Below are 25,216 nucleotides of genomic sequence, written 5' to 3'. Positions count from 1 at the left end.
AGAGCCAAATATACTCTTTCCCCCCCAAGTTTCTTGGCTCATGGTTGTCCATCACAGCAATAGTAACCCCTAATTAAGGCCAGATAAGAGAAATATACCTTTTGTGTCAGGGTTCATGAGAAGGGTGAGACTTTTATGAGGGAATAGGTTTGCAGTGTCTCTTCTTTCTCCTTTAGACAGATAAGTATTTCCTGAAAAGTATATCCCATGCACATCAGCCTCATTTCCAGCGCTGAACAAATACCACACGATGGATTCTCCTAGACACATATTGAGGCCAGGCTGATTGCCATACATGAACCCATTCATGGCTGCAAAAGTTGAAAGAGGGGGAGGAGAAAAAGGGTAGAAGATAGCACATTCTGTTAAATAAAAAGTCCTTTGTGCTTCCTCATGTAAGCACACATTTAAGCCTCCCCATCACGTCAATGCCTCTGCTGTCCCCAGAGCAGCCTGACTACAGGGAACGGATCTGAGTTCACATAGCATGGACTTCTGTGACCCTACCGCCTTGGGGATTTCAGTGTTTTCAGCTGGAGTCGAATTCCAGGCTGTTTTTCTCATTTCTTCCAAAGGTCATGTTTGTGAGCAACTGTGTCAGGAAATAACCCCAGCTTACTCTGGGTGTCACAAATTGGCAGTGTGTTTGCTGTTTCATATGCAAAAGTCCCTGACTCAATGAAAAAAAAAATAGGGAAAATGGTGTGTAGGAAAGTTTCTCTCACTGCTGATCCCAAAGGATGATATTGTAGAATTTAAAGTAATATTGTAAGGATTGTGGGTAGTGTGACTAAAATCACTGCAGCTTAAAAAAATTAGTTTGTACTGCAACTGTACAGTTTTCACTTCTACCAACTAAAATTTAAATAAAATGGCTGGAGACCTCTCTGGGTTTGAATAATTTTAAAAGTTATAAGTTGGTTCTGATGAGCAATCAAGTATAAAAATCAGGATGGCACAGAGTTCGTGTCTTTGGATCATTGAAAAATAAGAGGAGCCTGCCATTCTTGGGCTACAAATGAGAAAAGCACCTAACCCATTATTCTCAAATTGAGTATGCCATCAGAACCAGGTAAAGGATTTTTTAAGTACACACTCCTGGGACATAGTCCAATGTTTATAATTCAGCAACTCAAAAGTGGGTCCAAGAATTTGCAGTTCTAACAAGCTCTTGGGTGAAACAGGCTGTTGATCTAGAGACCACACTTTAAAAGACACATTCAGGGGTCAACAAAATAGCTCAGTTGATAAAGGCACTTGATAGTAAGCCCTCCAGCCTCAAGTAAACCCTGAAACCCAAATGCTAGAAAGAGAAGTTTCTTGTGCATGTTGTCCTACAATGAATGACCTTCATAGGCACTATGCCACATACTAGTTCTCTCTCTGTTCTTCTGTCCCTCCTTTCCATCTCCACTTTCCTCTAAATAAATACACTTTCTTCTTCTTCCTCCTCTTCCTCTTCCTTGTCTTCTTCTTCTTCCTCGTCATCTTCTTCCTTTTCCTCTTCCTTGTCATCTTCCTCTTCCTCGTCTTCTTCTTCTTCTTCTTTTTAAAAAGACACATTGGAAATACCTGAGTTCAAGGCCATCTTTGTCTACAGAGCCAGCTCCAGGAAACTCAAGGCTACATAAAAGAAAGTATGTCTCAAAAAAAAACCAATAAGTAAATAAATGAATGGATGAATAGATGACCTATTCATCAAATTAGCATGTATGCTATATCTTGTTATTCTGAAGTAGGATTCTTTTTGCTTGTTTTGTTGTTTGTTTGCTTTTGATAACCAAAGTTATTGCCTTCAGAGCACTAGCAAATATTTGTTCTATGTAATGAATGCAGAGTAGTGACAAATGCTGTTCACTGGGTTAAACCATTATCTATGCAACACTGAAATAGTCTGGGCAGGTGGAAGAGATGCAGTACTCACAGTGCATCTTATTAGACTCCTGAAAGTCTTCATCTTCCTTATCCACTTGATCAGGTGCAGTTGTGAACATCCTGATATTATCATCTAAGAGTAAACTCTCATTCTCATCAAACACTGTGGGAAACAAGTAGAACTCTTTGTCTACATCTTTCTGCAAATCAAAATAGCAATGAGATGAAGATAGAACAAGTAAAGCAAGAGATTTCTAAGTACAATATTCTGTGCCATTTCAAGAAATGCAAACAGAAATTTAGGTTCCCCTTTAAAACTTGGCCAGTGACATATTTCATTTAGCCACCCAGATCTTCACTGGTGCCTGTGGAGGATTTATGGTTGACTTCTTCCTTCATGCCCATAGTGCCAATACAAACTGAACCACTAAAATAAGTTATTCAAATACATATGTTGTGGTTTAAATTTGAAATGTCTTAAAATTCATCTCTTAAAGGGTTGGTTCCTAGCTGATGGCTATGTCCCAGTTGAAGGGACAAGATCACTTGGACTGTGTCCTTGAATATGGTAGAATCTGTCCCTCTCTCTCTCCCTTGATGTCCTATTTCTTCTCTCCCCCATCTCCCCCCTCTCTCCCTTTCTCTTGTACACACCTTGGCCATCTGATGAGCAATCAATGTGTCTCCATCATGAGGATGAAGAGCTTTCTTCTAACATATGCATGTTCACTACAGCCCAAATGGAATGGAACTAGCTGACTCTGGCTGAACCCTCTAAAACCAAGAGCCAAAATAGACCCCCATCCTTTTAGTTATTTGTCTTGGATATTTTGTTAGAGTGATAAAAAAAACTTATGTGGGAATATCTATGTACTAGAATCAGGAAAGGTGAAACTAGTAAGAATTCCTATAGGCCACACAGATCATCTTCAGGGAGGAAATGGCATGCCCAGGAGCTAGAAGATGGATTCATACAAATACTCTCTAGTTTAGAAAATGGTCTATTCATTCAGAAGATAGTCCATGGAACCAAAGCAAATAAGCTCTCAGGGAAGAGAATCCTGAAGCCTTGTTTGTCTTTCTCTTATGAGTCATTCAAGTGAAAAGTGATTGTCAAAGTGAAAACGGCTAACTAATGTGCAGAGTTGACAGATCCTTCACAAAATTGCATCAGTGATGAGGGTTGCTTAGTCTGAGTTTATTGGTGATTTAGATACATTTAAGCTATTCATGCTCCTGTAAATAAAGTCAGTAAAGTCACTAGTGCACTGAGCTAGACGTGGGTAGGATCATTCCTTTGGGCCAGCGATGGCCTGTCTCGGGTGAAGGGATACTTATTTCAACTCCATGGGAAGGTTCTTACTACTGGTCTCAAATATGGTTGCCCAGCCCACCCCCTTTCTGGTTTTTGTTTTGTTTTTTTGAGACAGGTTTACAAGTTCCTCTGTGTAGTCCTGTCTGTCTTAGAACTTGGATCTATAGATCAGACTGGCCTCAACCCTACATAGATCCACCTGCCTCTGTACCTAAGTGCTGAGATTAAAGATGAGTGCCACTGCTCCTGGCTAAATGTGGTCCTTTTGTCTCAAGCACTAGAGCTGCAGGGCCTACGTCTCTGTGCCCAGTTTAGAAGACCATATCTGTATAATTTTGTTTGGTTTGTTTGTTTGAAACAGGGTCTCATGTGGCCCAGAATTGCCTCACCCTCTAGGTAGCTGGGGATAGCCTTGAGCTCTTTATTTTCGTCCTTCCACTTCCCAAATGCTGGGACTACAGGTATACGGATCACATGACAGGATCTCTTATCTCCAGAGATACATCATAAACTACTTATTTTATAGATTTAAAAAATGATGGGATCCTGGTGGTAAGTCAAGAGGTTGTTTTTATTGCTAATTTTATCACAAAACAGTATGAATTTCATATATAATGCAATTCCTGATGCACTTGAGATATTTCTATGAGAAAATAAATGCATAATACTTTTAAAAACTGTATGATCTTACTATGAAGACCAGAATGGTTCTATACTTTTGATCTTCCTGCCTTACCATATCATAGTGTTGGGAATCTCAAGTGTACATCACTATGCCCAACCATAATACAAATCTTATAAATCGGAGAAAAATTTAAAATAATTAAAAAAACCCTTTGGTTCTTTAAAGCCTATAATTATTCCTATAGTGTAATTTAAAACAGATTAGGCGTCATTTTCCCTCTCCCCTGCCCAGGCTTACCTGTCTCCCATCAGCAAGTAAGCTGCCTTTCTTGCATATTTTCATTGGCCCAATAAGCCCAGTAAATATATCTTTGGTGGGGTCAACGCCAGAGTAGTACATCTTAGATAGGCACACAGGATCTGCATAAGTGGGTCCCATTTCTTTGGGGACAGTCCATTCGTATGTAAAGGTTTCTTTGGGAGCCACATGGGAGGCTGCTTGAGGATGAGGATATAAGAATGGTCACAACAGAGAGGTTATGTATGTGCTTTCAAATGTGACTACTGAGCCACAGAATGGGTTAGGGCTAATGATCCACTTCTAAGTTCCTTGAGCCCAACTAAGATAGAATTCCCCCTTGTGCTACCCTGTAACATTTGACAGACTGGTGCGACAAACTCAAGAAGCGCCAAATGTCTGCCTAGAATTGATCTCCCTCTTTGTGTTCAGATATGGAATATGACTATTTTCTTTCAAGCAGAACTAATGTTGAAGGTAAATACCATTGCCTTCAACATTAGTTCTATCCTTCTGTCAGGTGCAACAGTACCTGGCAATAGGGGGTAATCAGTTCATTTTCTGTAGAGCAAACTGAACAGAAAGTATTAGTAGAATTGAAATGAACTTAACCTATAATCCTTTGCAAATTATCTAAATTTTCAACTGAAACTGAAGCCAGAAAGCTTCAATAACCAGCCTATAGTCATGTTGCAGTTGGTAGCAAAACTAGGAGATTTCTTTGATATGACTCAATAAAAATATTTAAATTATGTTATATATACACAGATGAAAGCAGAAGTATTGAATATATATATACATATATGTATATGAAATTATGGATTACTAATAGCTTCATTATAGCATTCTGTATTTTTCAAATATTCTAAAATGAGCCTCTAATCTTAACATTGCAGGACCTTAAAAACATTCACCTAACACTATTTCAGAAATATATAATTGATACAGCCTATCTAAGTTTTTATTAGGATTGTCAGTAGTTTTCCAATTAAGACATAACAAAATTCTGTAAACTGATTGGGAAGTATAGAAAATAATTTTATTTTCTGTTTATATTATTCCTAAAAGAAATATGGGCAGTCGTTGGTATCCTGCCTTCAGCTTTCCCATGACTGAATTCCCTACTCACCTTGCTGTGAGGAGCGACCTGGTGGGCCATAGTATGTTCCCTCATTTTCTGCAGTGAAACTTACTCCCATTGGCTGAATGCTGAGAGGATGCTGTCCTTTGTTATGAAAGGTGACTTTAATGGTGTCTCCTACTTCTGCCCAAATGACAGGACCTAGGGACAAAGCGAGCATTAGTTGTCTTCATTTGTCCTGGGACATACAGATTGTAGCTGTGTGTGTGGCACCTTGGAAAGCTTGGTGTTTTTAAAAGTCCAGTATTGCTACAATGTAAGAAATTTGAAAAAAGGCAAGGATTTTTTTTTCTTTTATCCAACTTGAGAGAAATTACTTTGGTTATTGTCTTTCTTTAAGTAAGTAAAACTTGCACATCAGGAAACTAATTTATAGTATTTACACACATACAAAAACATCTGGAGTATCTACACTTTCTTCAACCTGTTTTTTCAAACAATCTGGGCTGTGTGGCCTTTGACCTCAGTTATGGTAAGTTTAAGTTGGGTGTGACAGATAATAGTATTTTAAAATTTAAAACTCTAAAATGAATGTTACCAATTGTAGAGTAAAGATATAGCTATATAGTACACAAATGCTTGATGTAATATCCAAAAAGCATTTATTGAGGGCATCTTATTATCCTTTCTTCTGAGTGTTCATATCTAATAGCTAACCCTTTCTTCATAAGAAAATAATCATCATTGTTTCAATTTTATAGAAAAGAGCAGGCAAAGAAAATTAAGTCACATTCAAAAAGTCACCAAGCTAGTAGATAAAGGGAAAGACTGTGTTTAGCAGTTGTGAGAGAACTTGGAGCTGGGAGCAGTTTCTGGGACAGATCCAGCCTGGGTCATTAGTAAGCCCACATTTGGTTTCTGAGAAAGTGTTCTTTTGGCTAAGTCAGTTATTTAAGCCAACTCAAACAATTTCCCTTATCTCTCTGAAGAGATAAGCACCCCTTTGCAGTCATCAAGATATAATGAAAGTGAAAATTTGTGACTGGTAATTTTTGGGACAGGAGTGGGCTGCTATGTAGGGCTGAGCTGCTGTGTCGGGCGGTACCGATCTCCCTAGCTTCTATCTAGGAGTCATGCTACAGGTCCTGACACTTTGGTTCTTCCTGAAATTGCAATAGCCAAGAAGAAAGTGTTTTAGTCACGTGTGTTCTGCTTAGACTCACCTAGGATTCCAAGATGTTCCTCATCAGGGCCTCTTTGTTTTCGGTTTGTGAAGGAACCATCTGTGTACTCACGATATGCCATTTTTTTATAAGAGCCACCAATTCTTGTGGCACCTTGCTCAAAAAATACCCTTGAATCACTGCCAAAAGGAAAAATGGGGGTTGATTCTGGTGTGGAGTTAGAACAGAGGTACACTGTCAAAATCACCTTGGATTCATGATATATTATATTTTTAAATTTTTTCCTTGTTGGGCATTCAGAATCTTTTACTGTTGACAAAATGTTTGTGATACCCATGTTCATTTGCTCAGTCCCATATGGGCCCAGAAACCACAGCAGAAGCAGAGGAGCAAGGAATGAAGCTTGGAGAGATAGAGGTGGGCAAGGGGCCCTGGTTAAGGTTTAGGTACTCCATTCCATGGCCATAATGAAGGATTGAAGGCTTCAGTATGAATATTTTAGGGGAATCCCTCCAATAGCTGCTTAGAGAAAGCATTAAGAAATAAAATACTATATGAGAAAGGTCAATCAGAAGACAGTTTTTACAATTTTCATGAAAGACAGAAGTTTGATCATATTGGTAAAGAGGATGGAGGAAAGAAGACAGCTTTCAGAGAAATGTAGACTCCGATGATTCAGTACCTCATGAGGGTGAAGGCGGCACTGGTGAGGGAATCAGGGTCAGAACAGTGTAGGTTCTGGACCTCAGCACATGGGTGAGTCTGATAATACTGATCACTGAGTGCAGAGGAAACTGCTTTGCATAGGACACAGTGAATTCAGTTTGGACACACTGAGTTGGACAGGCCTCAACCAAGTAGAGATGTCATTAAGAAAAATCGAAATACAGCTCTGCAATTTGTAAGAGTCTTATAAGTTGGAGACACAGCTTTGGGAGTTGTTATGTGGGGTTGTCAGTGTAGCCTGCGACTTAAGTTTATGCTTTAGACTGTGTTGTGCCAGGCCCCACACTCCAACATTGGGTAACACAGAATAAACTTCTAAAAACAACTTTTTAAAAAGGAAATTTTAAAGATGGATCACAGGCAAGTATTCTGTGAAGCAGTAGTGTGATGTGAGTAGACATAGATTAATGGTATAATCTTGTTGACACTTGTTTTGTGTATATGTACCAGTAAATGCCATGGTGTATATGTAAAGGTCAGAGGACAGCTTTCAAAACTAAGTTGTCTCCTTCCACCATGTGGGTCCTGGGAATGGAACTCAGTTTCCCAGTCTTGGCAGCAAGCACCTTTCCCCACTGAGCCATCTCCATGACGCCTGCTAACTTTTAAGATATCACCTTCTCTTCTTTGTGGAAAATTACAGATAAGAAAGGAAGATTGAAAAAGAATGTGTCATCTTATGAAAACCAGCCTGACATATCCAAAGTGTCAATTGTGTGTATCATAGGATACCATATAGAGAGGGAAGGGGAAGGACTACACGACAGGAGAAAATACTCTCTTGAGTATCTGATGAAGGAATAATATTCAGGCAATATAAGTTAACTCCTAACTAATAAATACCAACAGAAACAACCCAAGTTGGAACTGGACAAAGGACATAAATAAGCATTTCTCTGAAGAAAATATATGTATGGCCAGTAAGCTCTAAATAAATACTCAACATCTTTAGTCATAAAGGAAATGGTCTTTGTGTGGGGCTACCTTTCCAGAGCTGTTAAATTCTCTCCAGTGAAGATGTCCGTCCCAGAAGGAGCATAATTCCAGATGACCTCCTCAGCAGCAATGTAATAGTGTCTCACATGCCTATCTTGGATATTATCCTCTGGCGAGGGCTTGTTACAGTCACGAACCTGGAAAAAGGCCTGCAACCCAGCTGAAAGAACACGGGGAAGACTGATGATAGTGACAACTGCTGCTGAGCCGGCATGTGGAAACTGAGTCAATCCACACAGGCAATGCAGCAAAGCACGGTAAACACCTGTTCACAGACTGCTGGCAGGAAGTTGTTTTTAAGACAGACGTATGTGTGTTTTAGGGATTTATGGATTTTTATGTATTTATGACATTAAGAAGCATGTGCGTGTTCAAAATAAGATATCCGTGTTTGTGGGATTCTTCTTGAGAGTCTGGACCTTCGTTGTCACATACCCACTAAAATTTTAACTGATTCAGCCTTTTATTTTGAAGGGACTGGCTGTTTTAAAACAATAGTCTTTGAGAGAATTACCTTTCAAGAGGTAAAAATTTTCAAAGACTGATTTCCTCTAGGGATAAAATTTACAAATAGGTTTTAAGAACAAAGTGTTTTTATACATTGCATCACATAGAGAAATGACATTTACAGCTAAGGCAAAGAAAAGACAAATCAAAAATGAATAAAAAAGTTGGTTTTACTTGACACAAGTCAAAAACTAAGCTACTTTCCAACATAACATATAAATCTGTTTTTACAGTATTTTATTCTACTTTGAGATACTACAAATGATGCTATATTTTCATGTCAGAACCCATGTCTGTATTTTAGAAAAATAATATTTTTTCCACATTACTTTATAAACATTCCAAGCTTATCTGCTCTTATTTCGTTATGATGTAAACATGGAGATAAAACTATGATAATAATTCAGTGTTCAGATTACTTAACTAGCTTATTGGTTTTGTTTTTCTTCTACCGTCTACTAGTAGATTAACTAATACACAGCTTTTTTTTTTCTTTTTACAACTGGCAGCTAACTGGAGGTGAAGACATCTTACCTTTCAGATGGTTTAGGTTCTGGCAACTGAGCATCCAGACTCCAGGATTCTGGGCCACCATATAAGCATCAATTAGGGTGGCAGGGAACAGGTTGATTATATCGGTTTGATAGTTCCTGCTGGTCAGGGCTTGGCCATGAAAGAAAGCTGAATGCACATCAACTTCATTACCCATACCAAAAAGGTACCACTTCACTCTGTCTGCTGCACACATCGAGAGCCCTGGGAGGCTTCCAAATGTATATCCATTTATAGCTGCAAGTCAAGATTAGAATTTTTGCCCCATAGACATTAGTGCTTGGGATAGTAATAGTTACCTTTACAAAATACAAAATCAGTTTAGTATAGGAAATATCTGCCACAACAGTAGTTACATTTTCCTCCTTATTCATGCCAGACATTGCTAATCAATAACATACTCTTTCATTTTTGGACTTTAATTCAGACTAAGAGTCATTGTCAAAACTATACTGAAGACGAATATTAAATGCAATATTAGAAACAAAACTTATAGGGACTCTGATTTTTATAAACTATGCACATTGGTTTTATATATGTGTGCATATAAATATGGATACATCCATATACAGATAGAAAGTACTCATTTAAAGATAAAGTACTAAATGTTATTTAATAATTAGTTATTAACTATGCTTATGGGCAAAGGACAAATGATTTATATTTTTTCTTTTTGCTTAAAACTTTTTTTCACTTTTATGAATTTCTTTTGTAATAGCAAAAACAAGTAAAAGTGTTTCTAAGATTGAAAGACAAAATTTAAAGAGATTTGAAGAAAGAAAAGGAATTCAGGAAGGGGCAGAAATGACCAGAACCAGGAAACCCTGAAAGCTCAAAAGCATTAAGGAATGAGATCCTTGGAAGAAGCTAAGGGTCACTGTTCAGTTGTGCAGTTCTAGGAAATTTATGGGGAGAAACATGAATGTTAAGAACCATTAATACACCAGGTGTGACAGAGGAAGCAAACCATATCCATTCTGACTAGAAATTTAGGTGTATTTTTTTATGTCTATTTTTGTTAAAAGGATAACAGAGGAAAAGGTGAAAATGAATTGACAGAAGATATTCATGTAAATGAAACAAAACAAAAACTTTTAGATAAAAAGTTGGGAATAACCTCATCTTCTAATTTGGAAGTACAGTTATTGTTTTCTCAGTTTTTAAGTGAAAATCATTTTAAAGAAGCCAAAGGAAAACAACATGTATATTTTTGGATCTAATTATTGTAAAATTAAATAATTTTCCACGTAAGTCCTGAAGGATAGATGACCCAATTTCATTATTTTTGTGCCTGATAATTAAGGAAAAGCTTGGGCTGTCAAGACATTTTTAGGAGTCACTTGGCACAAGCTAGCGTCATCTGAGATGAGGGAGCCTCAATTAAGAAACTGCCCCCATAAGATCCAGCTGTAAGTCATTTTCTTAGTGATTTATGGAAGAGTTCCCAGCCTGTTATAGGTGGTGCCACCCTTGGCTGGTGGTTCTAGGGTCTATAAGAAAGCACACTGAGTGCAGTCCTCTGTGGCCTCTGCATCAGCTCCTGCCTCCAGGTCACTGCCCTGACTCCCTTCAATAACGGGCTATGATATGAAAGTGTAAGCCAAACCAACCCTGTCTTCTCAACCTTGCCTTTGATCATGGTGTTTCATCATAGCAATAGGAACCCTAACTAAGACACATACTGAATTGCAAGTCCAATATGCTTTTGATATTAGGGCTTCAGGCTAGAAGTATTCATGTGAGGGAATAATCTTAATAATTATTAAAACAAAGGTGGAACAAGTCTTTTGTAATCTTACAGTACATCCTGTTGCTTTCCTGGAAGTCTTCATTGTCTTTATCAACTTTCTCGGGTTCAGAGCAGAAGGTTTTGATGTTATCTTCCAGATACCAGCTGAGATTTTCATCCACCACAGAGAACATTAGTACAAATTCTTGGTCAATATTTTTCTCTTTTTCCTTATATAGAGAACCTGAAGTAGAAATTTGTAATTTAGTAGATATGAAATTTTAGCATGTGATTCAACTTATATTTTTATTAGATTTGAGCTTCTTTTAAAATAAATTTAGTATTTATTTTCTTAGTACACAGGTGTTTACCATCCACTCCACTTTGTGGAAGCATTCAGTGAGTTACACATGCCATTCACCGCGTGCTCCTGTATCTATATACTCACTGACAAAAACATTAAATGTATTTTGGCTACTGAGAAGGTTACAATTCAAATGTATCTAAATCTACTGGCACACACATATAGCCACAAGCCAACACATCAAGGTGTCGCAGGTAATTATTGATCTGATCCAATAAACATTACATTTCAAACTCTTGAGTCATACTGTCTTAGTGAGGCAAGGAATAAATGTACTATTATACTTATTAATATAATACAGGTAACTGCAGACATCGACAGGGAGTGCCACTGAGGTAGTAACAAATAATAAAGTAATGTATCTCTATATCACACCATTGCAGGAAGTTACACCCAGCAAACCTATCCTTCACAGCACTGGTTTCAATCGTTGTCATTTTCTCGCTAAAATGTTTGTTCCATTTTTCATGTCCTCAAGGCCTCCCCTATATTTTCTGTCACTTTCTATTCTTACCTTTATCTACTCAACTGCAACACAGAATAACTTGAAGTTTAAGAAAAAATTGAAAAAAACACATGAAACTCAAGAAGAAGGAAGACCAAAGTGTGGACACTTTGCCCCTTCTTAGAAATGGGAACAAAACACCCATGGAAGGAGTTACAGAGACAAAATTTGGAGCTGTGATGAAATGATGGACCATCTAGTGATTGCCATATCCAGGGATCCATCCCATAATCAGCTTCCAAACGCTGACACCATTGCATACAGTAGCAAGATTTTTCTGTAAGGACCCAGATATAGCTGTCTCTTGTGAGACTATGCCGGGGCCTAGCAAACACAGAAGTGGATGATCACAGTCAGCTATTGGATGGGTCACATGGCCCCCAATGGAGGAGCTAGAGAAAGTAACCAAGGAGCTAAAGGGAACTGCAACCCTATAGGTGGAACAACATTATGAACTAACCAGTATCCCAGAGTTCTTGTCTCTAGCTGCATATGTATCAAAAGATGGCCTAGTCGGCCATCACTGCAAAGAGAGGCCCATTGGACTTGCAAACTTTATATGTACAGGGGAAACCCAGGGCCAAAAAGGGGGAGTGGGTGGGTAGGGGATTGTGGGGGTGGGTATGGGGGATTTTTGGGATAGCATTGGAAATGTAAAAGAGGAAAATACCTAATTTTAAAAAATGTTACAAAAAAAAAAAAAAACCCCAATGGTACACACTGTGTGATTAATATAAACACTGAAAACGTGTGCATGGTTTTGGTTTTGTGATGTGACAACAAGGGTATATTTATGCCAAAACTTAACAAGATGTTCATTAGTATATATTATTAATAAATGTGCTGTTTGGAAAAAACAAAAAACAAACAAACAAAAAAAAAAACCAAAAAAAAAAAAAAAGAAAAAGAAAACAAACAAATTGCCATGTACCTGTGTCCCATATTGTGAGCAGCGAGAGGACATACCTTTTTTACAGAGTATTAGAGGTCCTATGAGTCCTGATGCAATATCTTTTGGAGCATCAACATGGGAGTGGTAAATCCTGGTCACACAATTGCTGTCTCCCTCTCCAGGACTTGGCTCATTGGCATGCAGCACATACACATACTGTTGTCCGGGAAGCACTTTGTCATCAGCCCGTTGAAAATCAGTGGTGTTGTCAGGGTAGACGGCTCCTGGAAAGCATCATGCAGTGAAGATAGAAAGTGAGTACATTTGAACATAGTTGAAATAATTGTCAGTCCTCATCATCTAGTGGCTGTCCTTTGGACATTTAGTAATGTCCTATTTGGACTTATAAAAAAAGAAATGAGAGGCTAATGTCTAGGGGGCCTATAAGTCTCAGAGAATGATAATTATTAAATTGGTAATTGACTGAGTCATACACAACAGCCATTTCAGGATGATTGAGAGTTTCATAATTTAAGGGAAAGTTCTCACCTTTGGGTCATGGTATAAAAACATTAAGCAAAGTAACCACCCCTCTCAAATAATTTGAAATTTCCTATATAATATCAGATCTCTCTGTGTGTTGTAATTACAGAACCCAAAAAATGTACATGTAATTTGAGAAATTTTCAAACTTCTGCATTCATCTAAGTATTGGTGGATTCCCCGTGAACCTGTCAGCCCAGCTTTAACAATAATGGTGAACTGAAAGCCATTCTTGTTTTTCTCCAGAACCCACTCAACTTTATCTTCAGCCATATATTATTTTAAAGCAGATGTCAGACATATTTAACTACTAAATATCAGAGCATGTGTCATTAAAAGGTAAGAATTTTTTCTTTAACAAAATTACAAGCCTACTATGGCCTTTTGAAAGTTGATGTTAATACTCTAGTATACCATGGTGCTGTAAAAAGGAAAAAGCATGGTAGCCAGGTGTTCTATTAGTAGAATTATTCGGTTCAGAAAAACAGATAAGAAATGATGCAATGTGGAATTCTGTCCTTTGGTTATGATATGGCCACTGCACTTTTGCAATCAGAGCAGCTGTGCTTATTTACAGGAGTCTCTCAGAAGACTGGACCCAGAGAGATGACTCCTGAGGTGCTTCAGGGAGCCGTGTTTCAGAACATCCCTGTCCTCCCCTAGGATGCGGCCGGTGCATTGCCATGCTCCTGCGACTAAACCTAGATAAACTCACTGGTCTATCATGTGAAACTGAGGTAGAATCATTTCGCTAGTCTAATCATTTTTTTTTTCGTGCTCTATCTGGGCTAGAAGACAAAAGTCCATGTCTCTTCAGAAAAAGACACACAGCACCTAATAGTCAATTCCTAAAAAATTACTTTAAAAAATAAAATTTATTTCACATGTATTCATGTGTAAGTGTGTGTGTGTTGTTATGGTGCACATGTGGAGGTAAGCTAACAACTTGTCTCTCCTTTCACCGTGTGAGTTCCAGGGACTCATACAGGTCCTCTCCCTGTGTGGCTGAAGTATGAGATTATTCAGGCCACCTCAGCTGGGTTGGAGTTTTATGAGAGGTCAGAATGGAAGATGATAGCAGCTACAATATGACCAGTGGAAGAATTCCAAAGATAAGAGCTTCCACACTGACCCCTTCTCTTCTCTGACTTCATGCCACTTTTAAGTTGTCAGGCACATTATCTGCTTCTCACATTCTCACATTCTTCCTCTATTAAATAAAGAATTAAGTACTGGTGATCCAGCTGTGGCTGTCATTATCAGCTTGCAGTCCATTTAGTCATGTGTAGCATTTTCCATTACACAAAGTCACGTAACTAGAGGAAACAGCACTATTGTGATGTGATTTTAAAGGGTGCAGTTATAAGTTCTATCTAAAGGCATCGATTCTAGAAGTCAAAAGGTTTCCTACTGAAAAGAGGAAACTCCAGCTAGAACACACACTGCACTTACCCTCATACTCCTTGGTGTACGTTACCCCATGTGCATGAAAAGTGTAGATCCTAGAGGCAAGGTTCTTTAAGTGAACATAAACTTTATCTTCAACTTCAGCTTTGATGACAGGGCCTAAAAACCCTAGCCAGGCTGGTTTGTCTATAGTCTTACTAAAGGTGCCATCTGTGTACTCAAAATAAAGGGCCTTCTTATATTTTCTTCCAATACGATCTGGACCATTTTGAAGATAGAAATTGGACTGTTCCCTGAAAAGGAAAAGACGCTTTCATCAGACTCCATCATTTCTGGAGATAGCATAAGAACTTAGGAGATCAGTGGTCACATCACATTCAGTCTTGCCTATAGTATAGACCCCCTCCAACAACAAAGGGGGTGCTGTTGAGTGGCTTTTTTGTTTTAATTGTCTGAGGTATTTCATATCAGACACTTGGTAGAGAAACATCTGTGAGGACAATGTAACACCACGGTGCAAAAATACAACCAAAGAAAACTGTGGAACTAAAGTAATAATATCTTGTAAATTATTTAGTTATTTTAATTAAAGGCACATGAGTGCATTCACTTACCCGTGGATGTGGATGTGGAGGCTAGAGGTCTATGTTAGGATCTCCCTCGATCACTTTCCACTTTGGTTTTTGAGACCAAGTCTCTTACACTGTAGTCAGTGGAACTCTGTATGTCAGCTAACCAGTGAGCTCCCCAGTCCCACCTCCCAGGGCGTCTCTACCTCCCGTGGTCTGTTAGACTCCGCTGTGTCCTGCTTTACCTGGGCGCTGGGTATCAGAATTCAGCTCTTCATGCTTGTACAGCAAATTCATTAACCCCCATCTTTCTCCCCAGCCTTGATCTACCCTTTCCATTTCTATTAGGAGTCCTAGAATTGATTTGTGTAATATATATGGGTTTAAAAATTACCTTTGCATTTTAATTACCACTGTTGTTTAATCCTTCCCTACTATAGAATAGTGAATGTTTATATTCTGATTAATGCCAGTTAATAATTTGAAAATTCTCTTAAATATATCAATGTAATAAATAGAATCAGGAAGGAAGAACAAGAAAAAAAAGAGGGGGACATTTGATATTTGCACCTAAACTGAACTTACAAAGTTAGTTTTCAGTGGCATCTGTTAGTGAACAGTGCCATGAAGCCATTCAGAAGGACTCAACTAACTCCTAGTCTTGGTAAGATTCTCCACAACCAAGGTGCATGACTGTGCTATCTGCTACGGATCATCCGTTTTCAATACTTTACCATGTTCCAGTTAATCATCACAGAGGAGGATAACCTGGTTAAAAAGTAAACTTTATCATGTTTTCTGGGTAGAGATAATCAGCAAGTGTCAGACCTATTTTTCTTTTCATGTTTCAAGACAAAAATAAGGCTAGTTAGGGACTCTGGAATTGTCACAAAAGTTGAAGATGTGATTGTCAAAAGTCTAGGACTCTAGCCTCATGTTGTCTAAATATTAACCTGAAGAGTTAGCTACTAAGGCACTATGTAATATGCAAATATATTCCTGGCTTCAGTTTATTGATTCTGACTGGGGGCAAAGGGGAGTGGAACACAGACACCTGCGTTTTTTAACACACAGGCTAGTGTATTCTGGCACAGACATCCACTCTGGACTTTGAGAACCTATAAGGTTGAAGGTGATGAGCAGCCAGTAGAGAGGAAGTGGGGTTCCTTGATGCTATGTGACAAGAATAAAGAAAGTTGTTTTCAGCTGGCACCATTGTGGTACTAGATCTTTTCATTTTATGGTTGTATAGAAGAAACCTGGAAATTGTGGTCAGGAAGCACTACTACTTGGCAGTGTTTCTGGTGGCTGAATTTGTGCAGAAGGAACTGATAGAAACAGAGCTGCATTCCTCCAGATATACTAAGGACTTCTAGGGTGACAGTCTCAAACATCCCTGATTATCTAAAACACACCAGGACTCCTAAAGGAGACAAAATTGCATACTGAAAAATGATGGAGATGGTGTTTCTTGCTTCTTCACACCCATCCTGGTGTGATAGTTTCACCAAAAGTAAAAAGAATAAAGCAGTTATAAGATACATCAATTATGGGTAAAATCCTGCCCAAAACACTTGCCCTGGTGTGTCCTGCTTGTGTTACCTTGTAGTTGTCACATGCCTCTTGTTGTGTTAAGGAAAAGCAGAAGGAAAAATGAGATGGCTTGAGAGTTCAGAAAAATCCATGGATAACAGAACATATGTATGAATTCTGCTCCAAACCCACAGAATTAGTATGGACAGGAGAAATCTTAATAAAGATGTGCTTTAACAGCATCTGGGCTGTGCGGCACTGAAGTCCCCTGAGATCCAGGCTGTCTATTGTGCTGAGAGGAGCCCATAAGAGACAAATTCAGTCACAACCAGTTGTAACTGATGTCTCCTTTCCCAGTTGCCAGAAGAACCTGGGTCTAGTCTCAAACCTGTTCGTCTAAATCTCAGAATAGATTGTCTTCAGGGTTTGACACCAATTCTAGGAGACTTGTCTGAAAACATTAGCAAAGAGCCTAACCTATCATGCCCTGTTGATACACATTTTCCACAGATCCAGGTTTTAAAGCAGCCTTCAAGTTCTTAAAGCTTTATTGAAATACCATATACTTCCATTTTCCTGAATGTGACTCTACAGCAACCAGGATTCCATCCCATCCCATAGACTGTAACAGGTGTCCAATTGTCAACATGCATCCACTGTACTAGTGTCTTATTGCTCTTTTCTTAAATGGAATGTGCTTAGATTTGTGACTTATTTTTTTCTAGACAAAGTTTTTTGAGGGGATCAAATATGTTTGAAAATTATCTTTAAAATAAGAATTGATCTGAAGCAAAATATTTTCGGACCAGATTGTTTTTTCAATTTTGCCTGGGCATTGTGAGAAATTTTCCTTAGGAAATTATCAAATATTTAACTTGGGAGAGGTCTGTTTGCTTCTGGTGCTGTTTTCCAAGCCATTCTTGGTTTGGGGACAAAGGGTCAGTCACCTACTGAAAGCTTATGGGAACCTTGACTGTCAGCTGTTTAGCCACAAGAATCTATTATAGTTGGTTTCTGAAACAAACAAATTATTCAGATTTATTTTCAGCCCTTCCTAATGACAACTGTAACCTGCTCCTTTCTATTCATTACAGCGATTGGGTTTCCTTCCCAGCAACCACATTTTCTACTTGAGCCCCTTTCCCCCCTTTAAAGGAAAGAACAAAAACAAACATGAAACAACAACAACAGCAACAACAACAACAACAACAACAACAACAACAAGAAGCTGATTCCTGTCATTTTTGGTAGCCTCGGAATCAGAACTCAGTTCTTAATGGCAGATAATTTGTCTTTAATGCCTCTATAATTAGTTACTAGTACCATTCTGCTGGTGAGTTCAGAGTTCACTGAAGTGGTTTTGGTCTATCCTTACCTTGGCTACTAAAGTTTTCAGATTAAAGCAGAGTTTTGACTTCACTAGTTGAAATGTTTCACTTAACGTTCACTGCTGAATAACTAATTATCACACAGTAGCCTGAAGTAACAGGTACTTATAACCTCCTAGTCAGATGAGTCATCTCTGACAGCTCATGTCTGTGTTCTGTGTCTTGGACATCATGGCACTGAAATCAAGAGGACGCTAGTCTAAACACTCCCCTGAAGACTTGTGGAAAAATCCACTTCCTGAACAAGTCAGGTTGTAGGAACAATTCTGTGTCTTTAGTCTGTGGAACTGTTTGCTTGTGGCTGATTTCCGGGGGCCTCTCTCAGGAGTCTTGTCTACATGCTTCTCAAGTAACCCTTTTCAACTCCCAGTCAGCAACAGTACACAGAGTCCTCCATAATTTTGGAAGTTTCTAATGTTCTCTTAAGAAGCAGGAGGCCCCTCTGCTCCCTAGCCCCACAGCAACTCTTGTCTTCCACCCCTATCCCAGGCAGCTATGCAACTGACTAAAACAGGAGTCCTGTAAGGGATGTCTCATTCTAGAGTTTTAGGTTGGAAATTTTTTGCAGGCCATTTCAGAAATACTTCCTTTAATATACTGAAACCACAGGAAGATGTCTAGCTACAGGCAGCTCAGCTACAGGCATATAGCATAAGCCTAAGTGAATTATACATCAAAAATAGTTTTGCTCTGAACGCACAGCAGGGATTCAATGCTAATTAACCTTCGTAGGCAGGAGAGATGGAATTTGTTGTCGCAAATAGAGCATGGCAAGCATGAAATGTTAGAGTTGTTCAGTGTGTCCGGAAAAGCTGCCCTTTAGGAGGTGCTTGCCCCTTAACAGCCATTGCTTGTTATTTTTACTTAGCAGCCTCAGAGAATGGGGCGCTGCAAGTGGATTTTCCCAGTAACGTTAGTGAAAATGTGTTCCTCTGTAGAAGATTTCAAAAGAAGAAATTGAGGCAGCGTCTCATGTACATCAGGTTAGACTCAACCTTACCGAATAAAATTGAGGATGTGATTGCTCATAAGTTTGTTGAGGAGAAATGTTTTATCGTAGATATGAGGGAGAATACATCCAAAGACATCTGGAAGAGTCCAGACTGAGAGGAGAGAGAGAGGAGGAAAGTGAGAGAGGAAGAGAAGAGAGCCAAGAGAACGAAGAGGCTAAGAGCTAGCCAAGAGAGAACCGAGAGGCATGGATGAAATGGCAGGGTCATTTAGGAAAAAGAAGCCAAGGAGAGGGAAATTAAGTGCCTGAGTTGGAGAAGTTTAAGGTAGGAGGAAGGGATGAAAAGAGCAGAAAGGAATCACAGATACTGAGAGAGCCTGAAGGCCAGCTGTATATAAGGATATGTTAATAGGCACCACAGTTAGCCTTTTGTCCTCACTTTCTTTGGCACCTGACTCAATCATACACTCCTTTAATATTTTTAAAATTATTTTTGAGGGGGTTTTAAAATACTTAATTTGAGAAGCCATTCAGTTGAGCCAGGTCTAGGAACTTGGATATCTACATAAGCAAACAAACAAACAAAAATGAAGTAATGTAAAAGGAGTATCTAATACTTGACATTGCAATATGACATTGCTACTTTCTTTAGCTGTTCTGTGATATCCATATGTGGCTTGTGGAGCCCAGGTTGAATATATCTGACAGTAAACAGGAAAGTTATACATGAACCTAACCAATTGCAAACTGCTAACATCTAACTAGAAAATTTCCACTTTAACTAATTAAATGTATTCTTCAACCTAGTCTTTCACCTGCCACTTATACTAGGCTCTTTCCTGATGTATTCTTCAACTTGTTTATTTCTCCTCTGCTTTGTCCATTACACGAGGAAGAGAATGACCCATGTCTGGTGCCATTTCATCATGCCTCATGTACTGATTCAAACATACCACAGATTTAGGACAAAGGACATAGATAAAAGTTGCCACCACACTCCTCTGGTAAAGTTCAGCCCAACATGGGCAAAGCCACTGAAGGTGCAGCCATTGTTTATGTAAATGGGGAGAGAAAAGATACAGATTCTAAGATGCTGGAGAAGCCACAGGAGACTGTAGAACAATAATTAAAAAGAAAGCTGAATGCAACTGAAAAACTGAATGCCATGTTTTCCTTCTGTGCACCCTTGAGTGTCCCTATTAAGTACTAACAGGGTAAGCAAGCTTATACTCCACGCCATTAGAATATTTACAACAAAGAAATCCCTCCCTGAAGTTCTTATCAACCCTCTTCATTCTAATACTTCGTCGTACTTAGAGTTTACCACATTGGAACATGGCCAGTATGTTGCAGTTTATACTCAGTGGACTGACTTGATTTTTTGTTTTTATTTTATACAATAGCAGGGGTGGGTGGAGCAATGAGTAGTACAGCTTTCTACACAACTAGGTACCACTGAGGTACATACTCAGTCCAGTACCTTTTTTAACAACATACTTAGCTCACATTGTACTTAGTCATGGAAACAATGAACCACACATAATTAGGCTTCTCCAAAGAAACTATAAGAATAAGACCAACTCTTGGGAAGAAAATACAACCTCAAAACCATGTTTACAAAATCATAAGTTCTACTTCTCTTTGTAATCAGTTATCAAATTCAAAACTTTTTCTTACTGATTATTACTAGGTTAATAAAGTAACAACCTGATATTATTAGTAGTACTGCACATTTCTTACCATGAAAAATTTAACCACATATAAAAGTAAACAAAATAGCATGTACCCATCAATGATTCAGTGCTTACATAATTTGGCTCAATAGAGCAGTTTTTATGGAGAGAGTCTTAGCAGCTGCTGTTCATTTCACTCATTTGAGTTCTTTTGTCATTCTAATACAGTTGCTAATATACTAAATATTTGCTTTGAATGCCAAGTTTCCATTTGTTGGTAAATGTTTAGATACTATTAATAGTGATGACCTCAGCTTAGAGAAACTTCAAGGAGACCCTACTATTCAGTAAAAGAATGCTGCATATATAAAGCAACTAAAGCACAAAGACATTTAAGTTACATGATATTTTATCAGGACCTCATAATAAGAACATAACATTTCTTGCACTTGTTATGTGGGGAGCACTGTGCTATAAGAGCTTTGCCTGCAATTTTAAAACAGCCCTGTGCTTTATAACTGGGCTGTCTCATTTTATAGATAAGGACTCAGAAACTGTGAGAGATTAGTATGACTCCTTTACTGTCCTGAATCACACAGAAAGTAGTAGGCAGAATCTTCTTTCTTTAAGTAGTATTTTATTTCTATATTTGATATTTTCAAGGATTAAAAGTACTGTACTTTCACCCTTAGGAACAAGTAATGGTATGCTTGCATTTTATCCAGTAATTGTTTGAAAGTAAACAACTTCTGCATCCAGAGACAGAACACATTTGGGAGATAAAGGCGAGAGAAACCACAACCATAGGAGAGAGTAAGAAACCAGTATAGCTCCCTCAGACCAAGAAAGAAGAGACAAGACAGCTTCACAATAACAAATATTAGGGACATAAAGGAAATCAATAAAAGCATTGATTTTTTCAAGTCAACATTTTACATTTTCTATGTTTACGTTACTTTCCTTGTTGGCTTCATTTTCTTTAAGGTAACATGAATTTGGCCCATAAAGAACAAAAAATAGTGACTTACGTGTCAACTGAAATAAGTTTCTTTTCTTCAGTGCCAGAAGCATAGTCCCAGACTGCTTCAGTAATTCCAATGAAATAATGCTTATCTCTTGCCAAGGCTAAGGAACTATACAAAAATATAAATGTGCTAAGCAGCAAAAACTTCATTTTTCTCCCTCTCGGAGCCCACGATGCAATAAAGTGAAACCAGAAGCAAGCAATTTTATAAATAGGGCTTCATTTGCTTGGCTGACACAATTTAATGTTGCAAAAGAGTAACTAATTTCTTTAAAGCAAATAGCATTTTCCAACTCAGATTGGTTCTGGTAAACCACGAAGGGGAAAAACCAAAACAAACACAGTTCCCTGTGGCCAGGCTTCTCTAACTACAAAGGAATGTCATCTGTTTGTGTTGGACATGCACAGCATGCGCAATTCTGCATCTTCTTCCATTCATCGTGTAAATTCCAGGAGGGCAGAGACCATCTCTAAATGCTCCCTTTGTTCTTCTAGCAATCCCAGGCACTACACCTCACCCAGAGCCAGTTTTTAATAAGCCAAGGAAAAATGAATCAAATATGTCATTGTTAATGATTTTTAGAAAACTAACAAAAACTTACTTGTAATTTTGAAGATATGAAACATATTTAGCACATCGTAAAAGTAGCCAATAAAAATTTCATTTAAAAAAATTTTTTTGTACTGTGTGTTATAGAGACTTTATCAGTTGACATGGATTGCTATGTAGAAATTAATAGAAGAACATACCAGGAAATGATAATTTTGTTTGAATGATAGAAGTCAGTCACAAGGGCTGGTGAGATGGCTTAGCGGATAAGAGCACTGACTGCTCTTCTGAAGGTCCTGAGTTCAAATCCCAGCAACCACATGGTGGCTCACAACCACCTGTAATGAGATCTGACACCCTCTTATGGTGTGTCTGAAGTCAGCTACAGTGAACTTATGTATAATAATAAATAAATCTTTAAAAAAAAAAAAGAAGTCAGTCACAAACCAAATAAGCTATGCATAATGGGGAAACTGGCACATGACAATCTGTTGAATCTAGGATTTTAGTACCCGTCTGTACAATGAAGTAATACTCAGAGAGAGAGAGAGAGAGAGAGAGAGAGAGAGAGAGAGAGAGAGAGAGAATGGGCAAAGAAGGAAGAGGAGGAGAGAAAGGAAAAGAGATAGGAAAGAGAGAGGAAAAGAAAAAAATCAACCACAATTAAGCCTGTTTTCAAAGGCAAAGAATGATTTTACTCAACTGGAAAAAGAGCTTTGTTTATTAACCTAGAATTTCTCTCTGTAACATGTATGAGAGCTTTAAGGTAAAAGATTTTTGGTTAGAACTCTGTCTTCACTTGTGGCATGTATCTAAATGTATAATTTTTTTTTCCTAAAGTGAAATGCAATCCTGATGATAGCAGTTACTATTTTGTGTTAATAAAGCGATTGTTGTTATTGTTGTTTTCTTGTAGGATACTGTATAGCACTAAATGCTATTTGCTGAAATAGACTGGTATCAGAACAGGTACTCTTATTTAACAAATATTGAATGAGTTCCATGGTGCGTGCAGTTCTGTCCTCAGTGGGCAGATAGCAGTGGATATAACTCCATGGAGCATGCATGCCGTTATATACAACATGAAAACTTATTAACACATGAAAAATGAGGAACACAATGTCAGTCATAGATGCTAGAAAAAAAATGTCAGGATAAAGTTAAAATCTGATGCTGTCAAAATTCTTACCCTTAGCTTCAGTTTCCTCATTTGTAAAGGTCAGCCTTGAAGGAAATTATCCAGATCAATTGAAATGACCTTGCAAGCTACTAACAACAGTGTGTGTGTGTGTGTGTGTGTGTGTGTGTGTGTGTGTGTGTGTGTGTGTGTTTTAATGGGATTGAATACAGAGATTTAGGCATCCTTATGTTTAACAGGCAAGTGCTCTAGTACTGAGCTACTGGGCTATCCTTGCTACTGATAATCTTGACCACTTGACTTTATACAGAAAAGGGAATTATAGGAGGCGAGGTGCCCAAGCCTCTTTCTGGAACTTTCCTGAACAACTCTTCCTTCACATCCACAGGGAGGACAGGAGTATGTCTGAAATTTTGTCCAAACTTCATTGGTCAAGCTCCATGTTTTGTAAGAAACTTCTTCCCAAACGGCTCTTTCCCCTAAGACAGGCAATTAGAAGGCATCTTCTAGCAGTTCATTCTCTAGAGGGAGGGATGTGCCTCTAACTAACAAGAAGCCACTATTGATCTTACTTCTCTACATGTTTAAATTTACTGTGGGTTTAAGGAGGCCAGAGCAGCCATCTCCATAGTGCCTACTTCCCAAAATATTCTGCCAACTAGTAAATAAATGGGATCATATAGGCTCCAGATGAATCCTATACTAATAGGACCCTTCACAGTGACGGTGGAACTAAATGATTAAACACGAACCCTAATTGGTGCCAGTGAATCCTTTATATATAGTGTAGGAGAAATCATTAAGTTTGAATTGTTGTCCCACTTTATGTTGATTATTTTTCCACTGAGAAGCATGCGGCTTGCTGTATGGCAGGAAGTGGGGAGAATCCCATAAGCTTTAGGGCTACTTAAATAAGAAGGAAAAGTTTCAAGGAACCAGCTGTTTGCAGGGGCATTAAACACCACAATCACTCCCCAGAGCAATTCCAGAGCTGCTATGTAAAAGGAAACTTTGAATAATAGTGTAGTGGAGATTTCCCTGCACTCGAAAAGTGCAGCACAACAATATAGACTGAGCTGACCAGAAATGTGAGCACGAGTGTAAAGGGCAAAGCAAAAGAGACATCCCGAGCCTTGAGCATCTAAGGAGCACCTCCTTAAATGCAGTGTGTAAGCTAACTGCTTGGTAATGTCAGTGCAATAGTAAGGTGAAAGCTTCATTTCTCACAGGTTTTTTTTCATTGTCTTGAAGGTTTTTGGACAGAGGGAGTTTCTTCTATATTTAAGATTCCAAAGTTGAGAATGGTTCAAACCAAGGGAGAAGATCCTCTTATCAATCTCACTTCAGTTTATTTCTGTCAGGTTGAAATTTCTCTTCATTTTCAATATTTCTGTTCATATTTCTTGTGGGTCAAGTAAGAACTGTTAACCTCTGTGCCAAGAGAATTACTAAAAGACACATTAGCAATAAGGATTGTCCTTCACTCTATTAGCAAGAGATTTAGTATAGAATAGGGCATTGCCCCAGAACAGTCTAACCATCAGCCTGCTGATTTTTACAGAGGAAGTTGTGCAACTCTGGAATTTTATCAGTGGTCGGGCCACCTGCAGAGCTTTCATTATGGGTACACAATGTTAGCCCAGCACAGTGTGAGCCCTGCCAAAATTTTCTGTTCCACTGACCATTTCATGGCTATTTAGGGATGGGTTCTCAGAAAACTCTGATTGCTTCATACTCCTTTGAATGCCTAGAGAGAGGTCATGGCCCCGTCTATCCGTTCTGGCAAGCAAA

The 25,216-nt window shown here is 38.5% G+C and overlaps 1 protein-coding gene across 6 annotated transcripts in view; it reads right to left on the bottom strand.

Moving 5' to 3' along the window:
* The window catches only part of Cp (ceruloplasmin), a 52,818-nt gene extending 30,580 nt beyond the window's left edge, over positions 1-22,238 (bottom strand). For 2 of the 6 annotated variants that reach the window (XM_011249655.3, XM_006535381.4), the window contains exons 1-11: positions 21,742-22,238; positions 14,644-14,891; positions 12,723-12,932; positions 10,958-11,131; positions 9,141-9,395; positions 8,088-8,259; positions 6,417-6,556; positions 5,242-5,394; positions 4,113-4,312; positions 1,925-2,075; positions 99-311 (exon numbers count right to left, since the gene is read on the bottom strand). In XM_011249655.3, the coding sequence (XP_011247957.1) occupies positions 99-311; positions 1,925-2,075; positions 4,113-4,312; positions 5,242-5,394; positions 6,417-6,556; positions 8,088-8,259; positions 9,141-9,395; positions 10,958-11,131; positions 12,723-12,932; positions 14,644-14,891; positions 21,742-21,887 (2,062 nt within the window). In that variant the 5' untranslated portion in view covers positions 21,888-22,238. The remainder of the gene's footprint in view (positions 1-98; positions 312-1,924; positions 2,076-4,112; positions 4,313-5,241; positions 5,395-6,416; positions 6,557-8,087; positions 8,260-9,140; positions 9,396-10,957; positions 11,132-12,722; positions 12,933-14,643; positions 14,892-21,741) is intronic. The other 4 variants (NM_001276250.1, NM_001276248.1, NM_007752.3 and 1 more) reach the window with 3 other exon arrangements.
* Positions 22,239-25,216: the final 2,978 nt, after the last annotated feature.

This window comes from Mus musculus, chromosome 3 (assembly GCF_000001635.26).
Source record: "Mus musculus strain C57BL/6J chromosome 3, GRCm38.p6 C57BL/6J".
NCBI classification, from domain to species: domain Eukaryota; kingdom Metazoa; phylum Chordata; class Mammalia; order Rodentia; family Muridae; genus Mus; species Mus musculus.
This window is presented reverse-complemented; position numbering and strand designations above follow the sequence as displayed.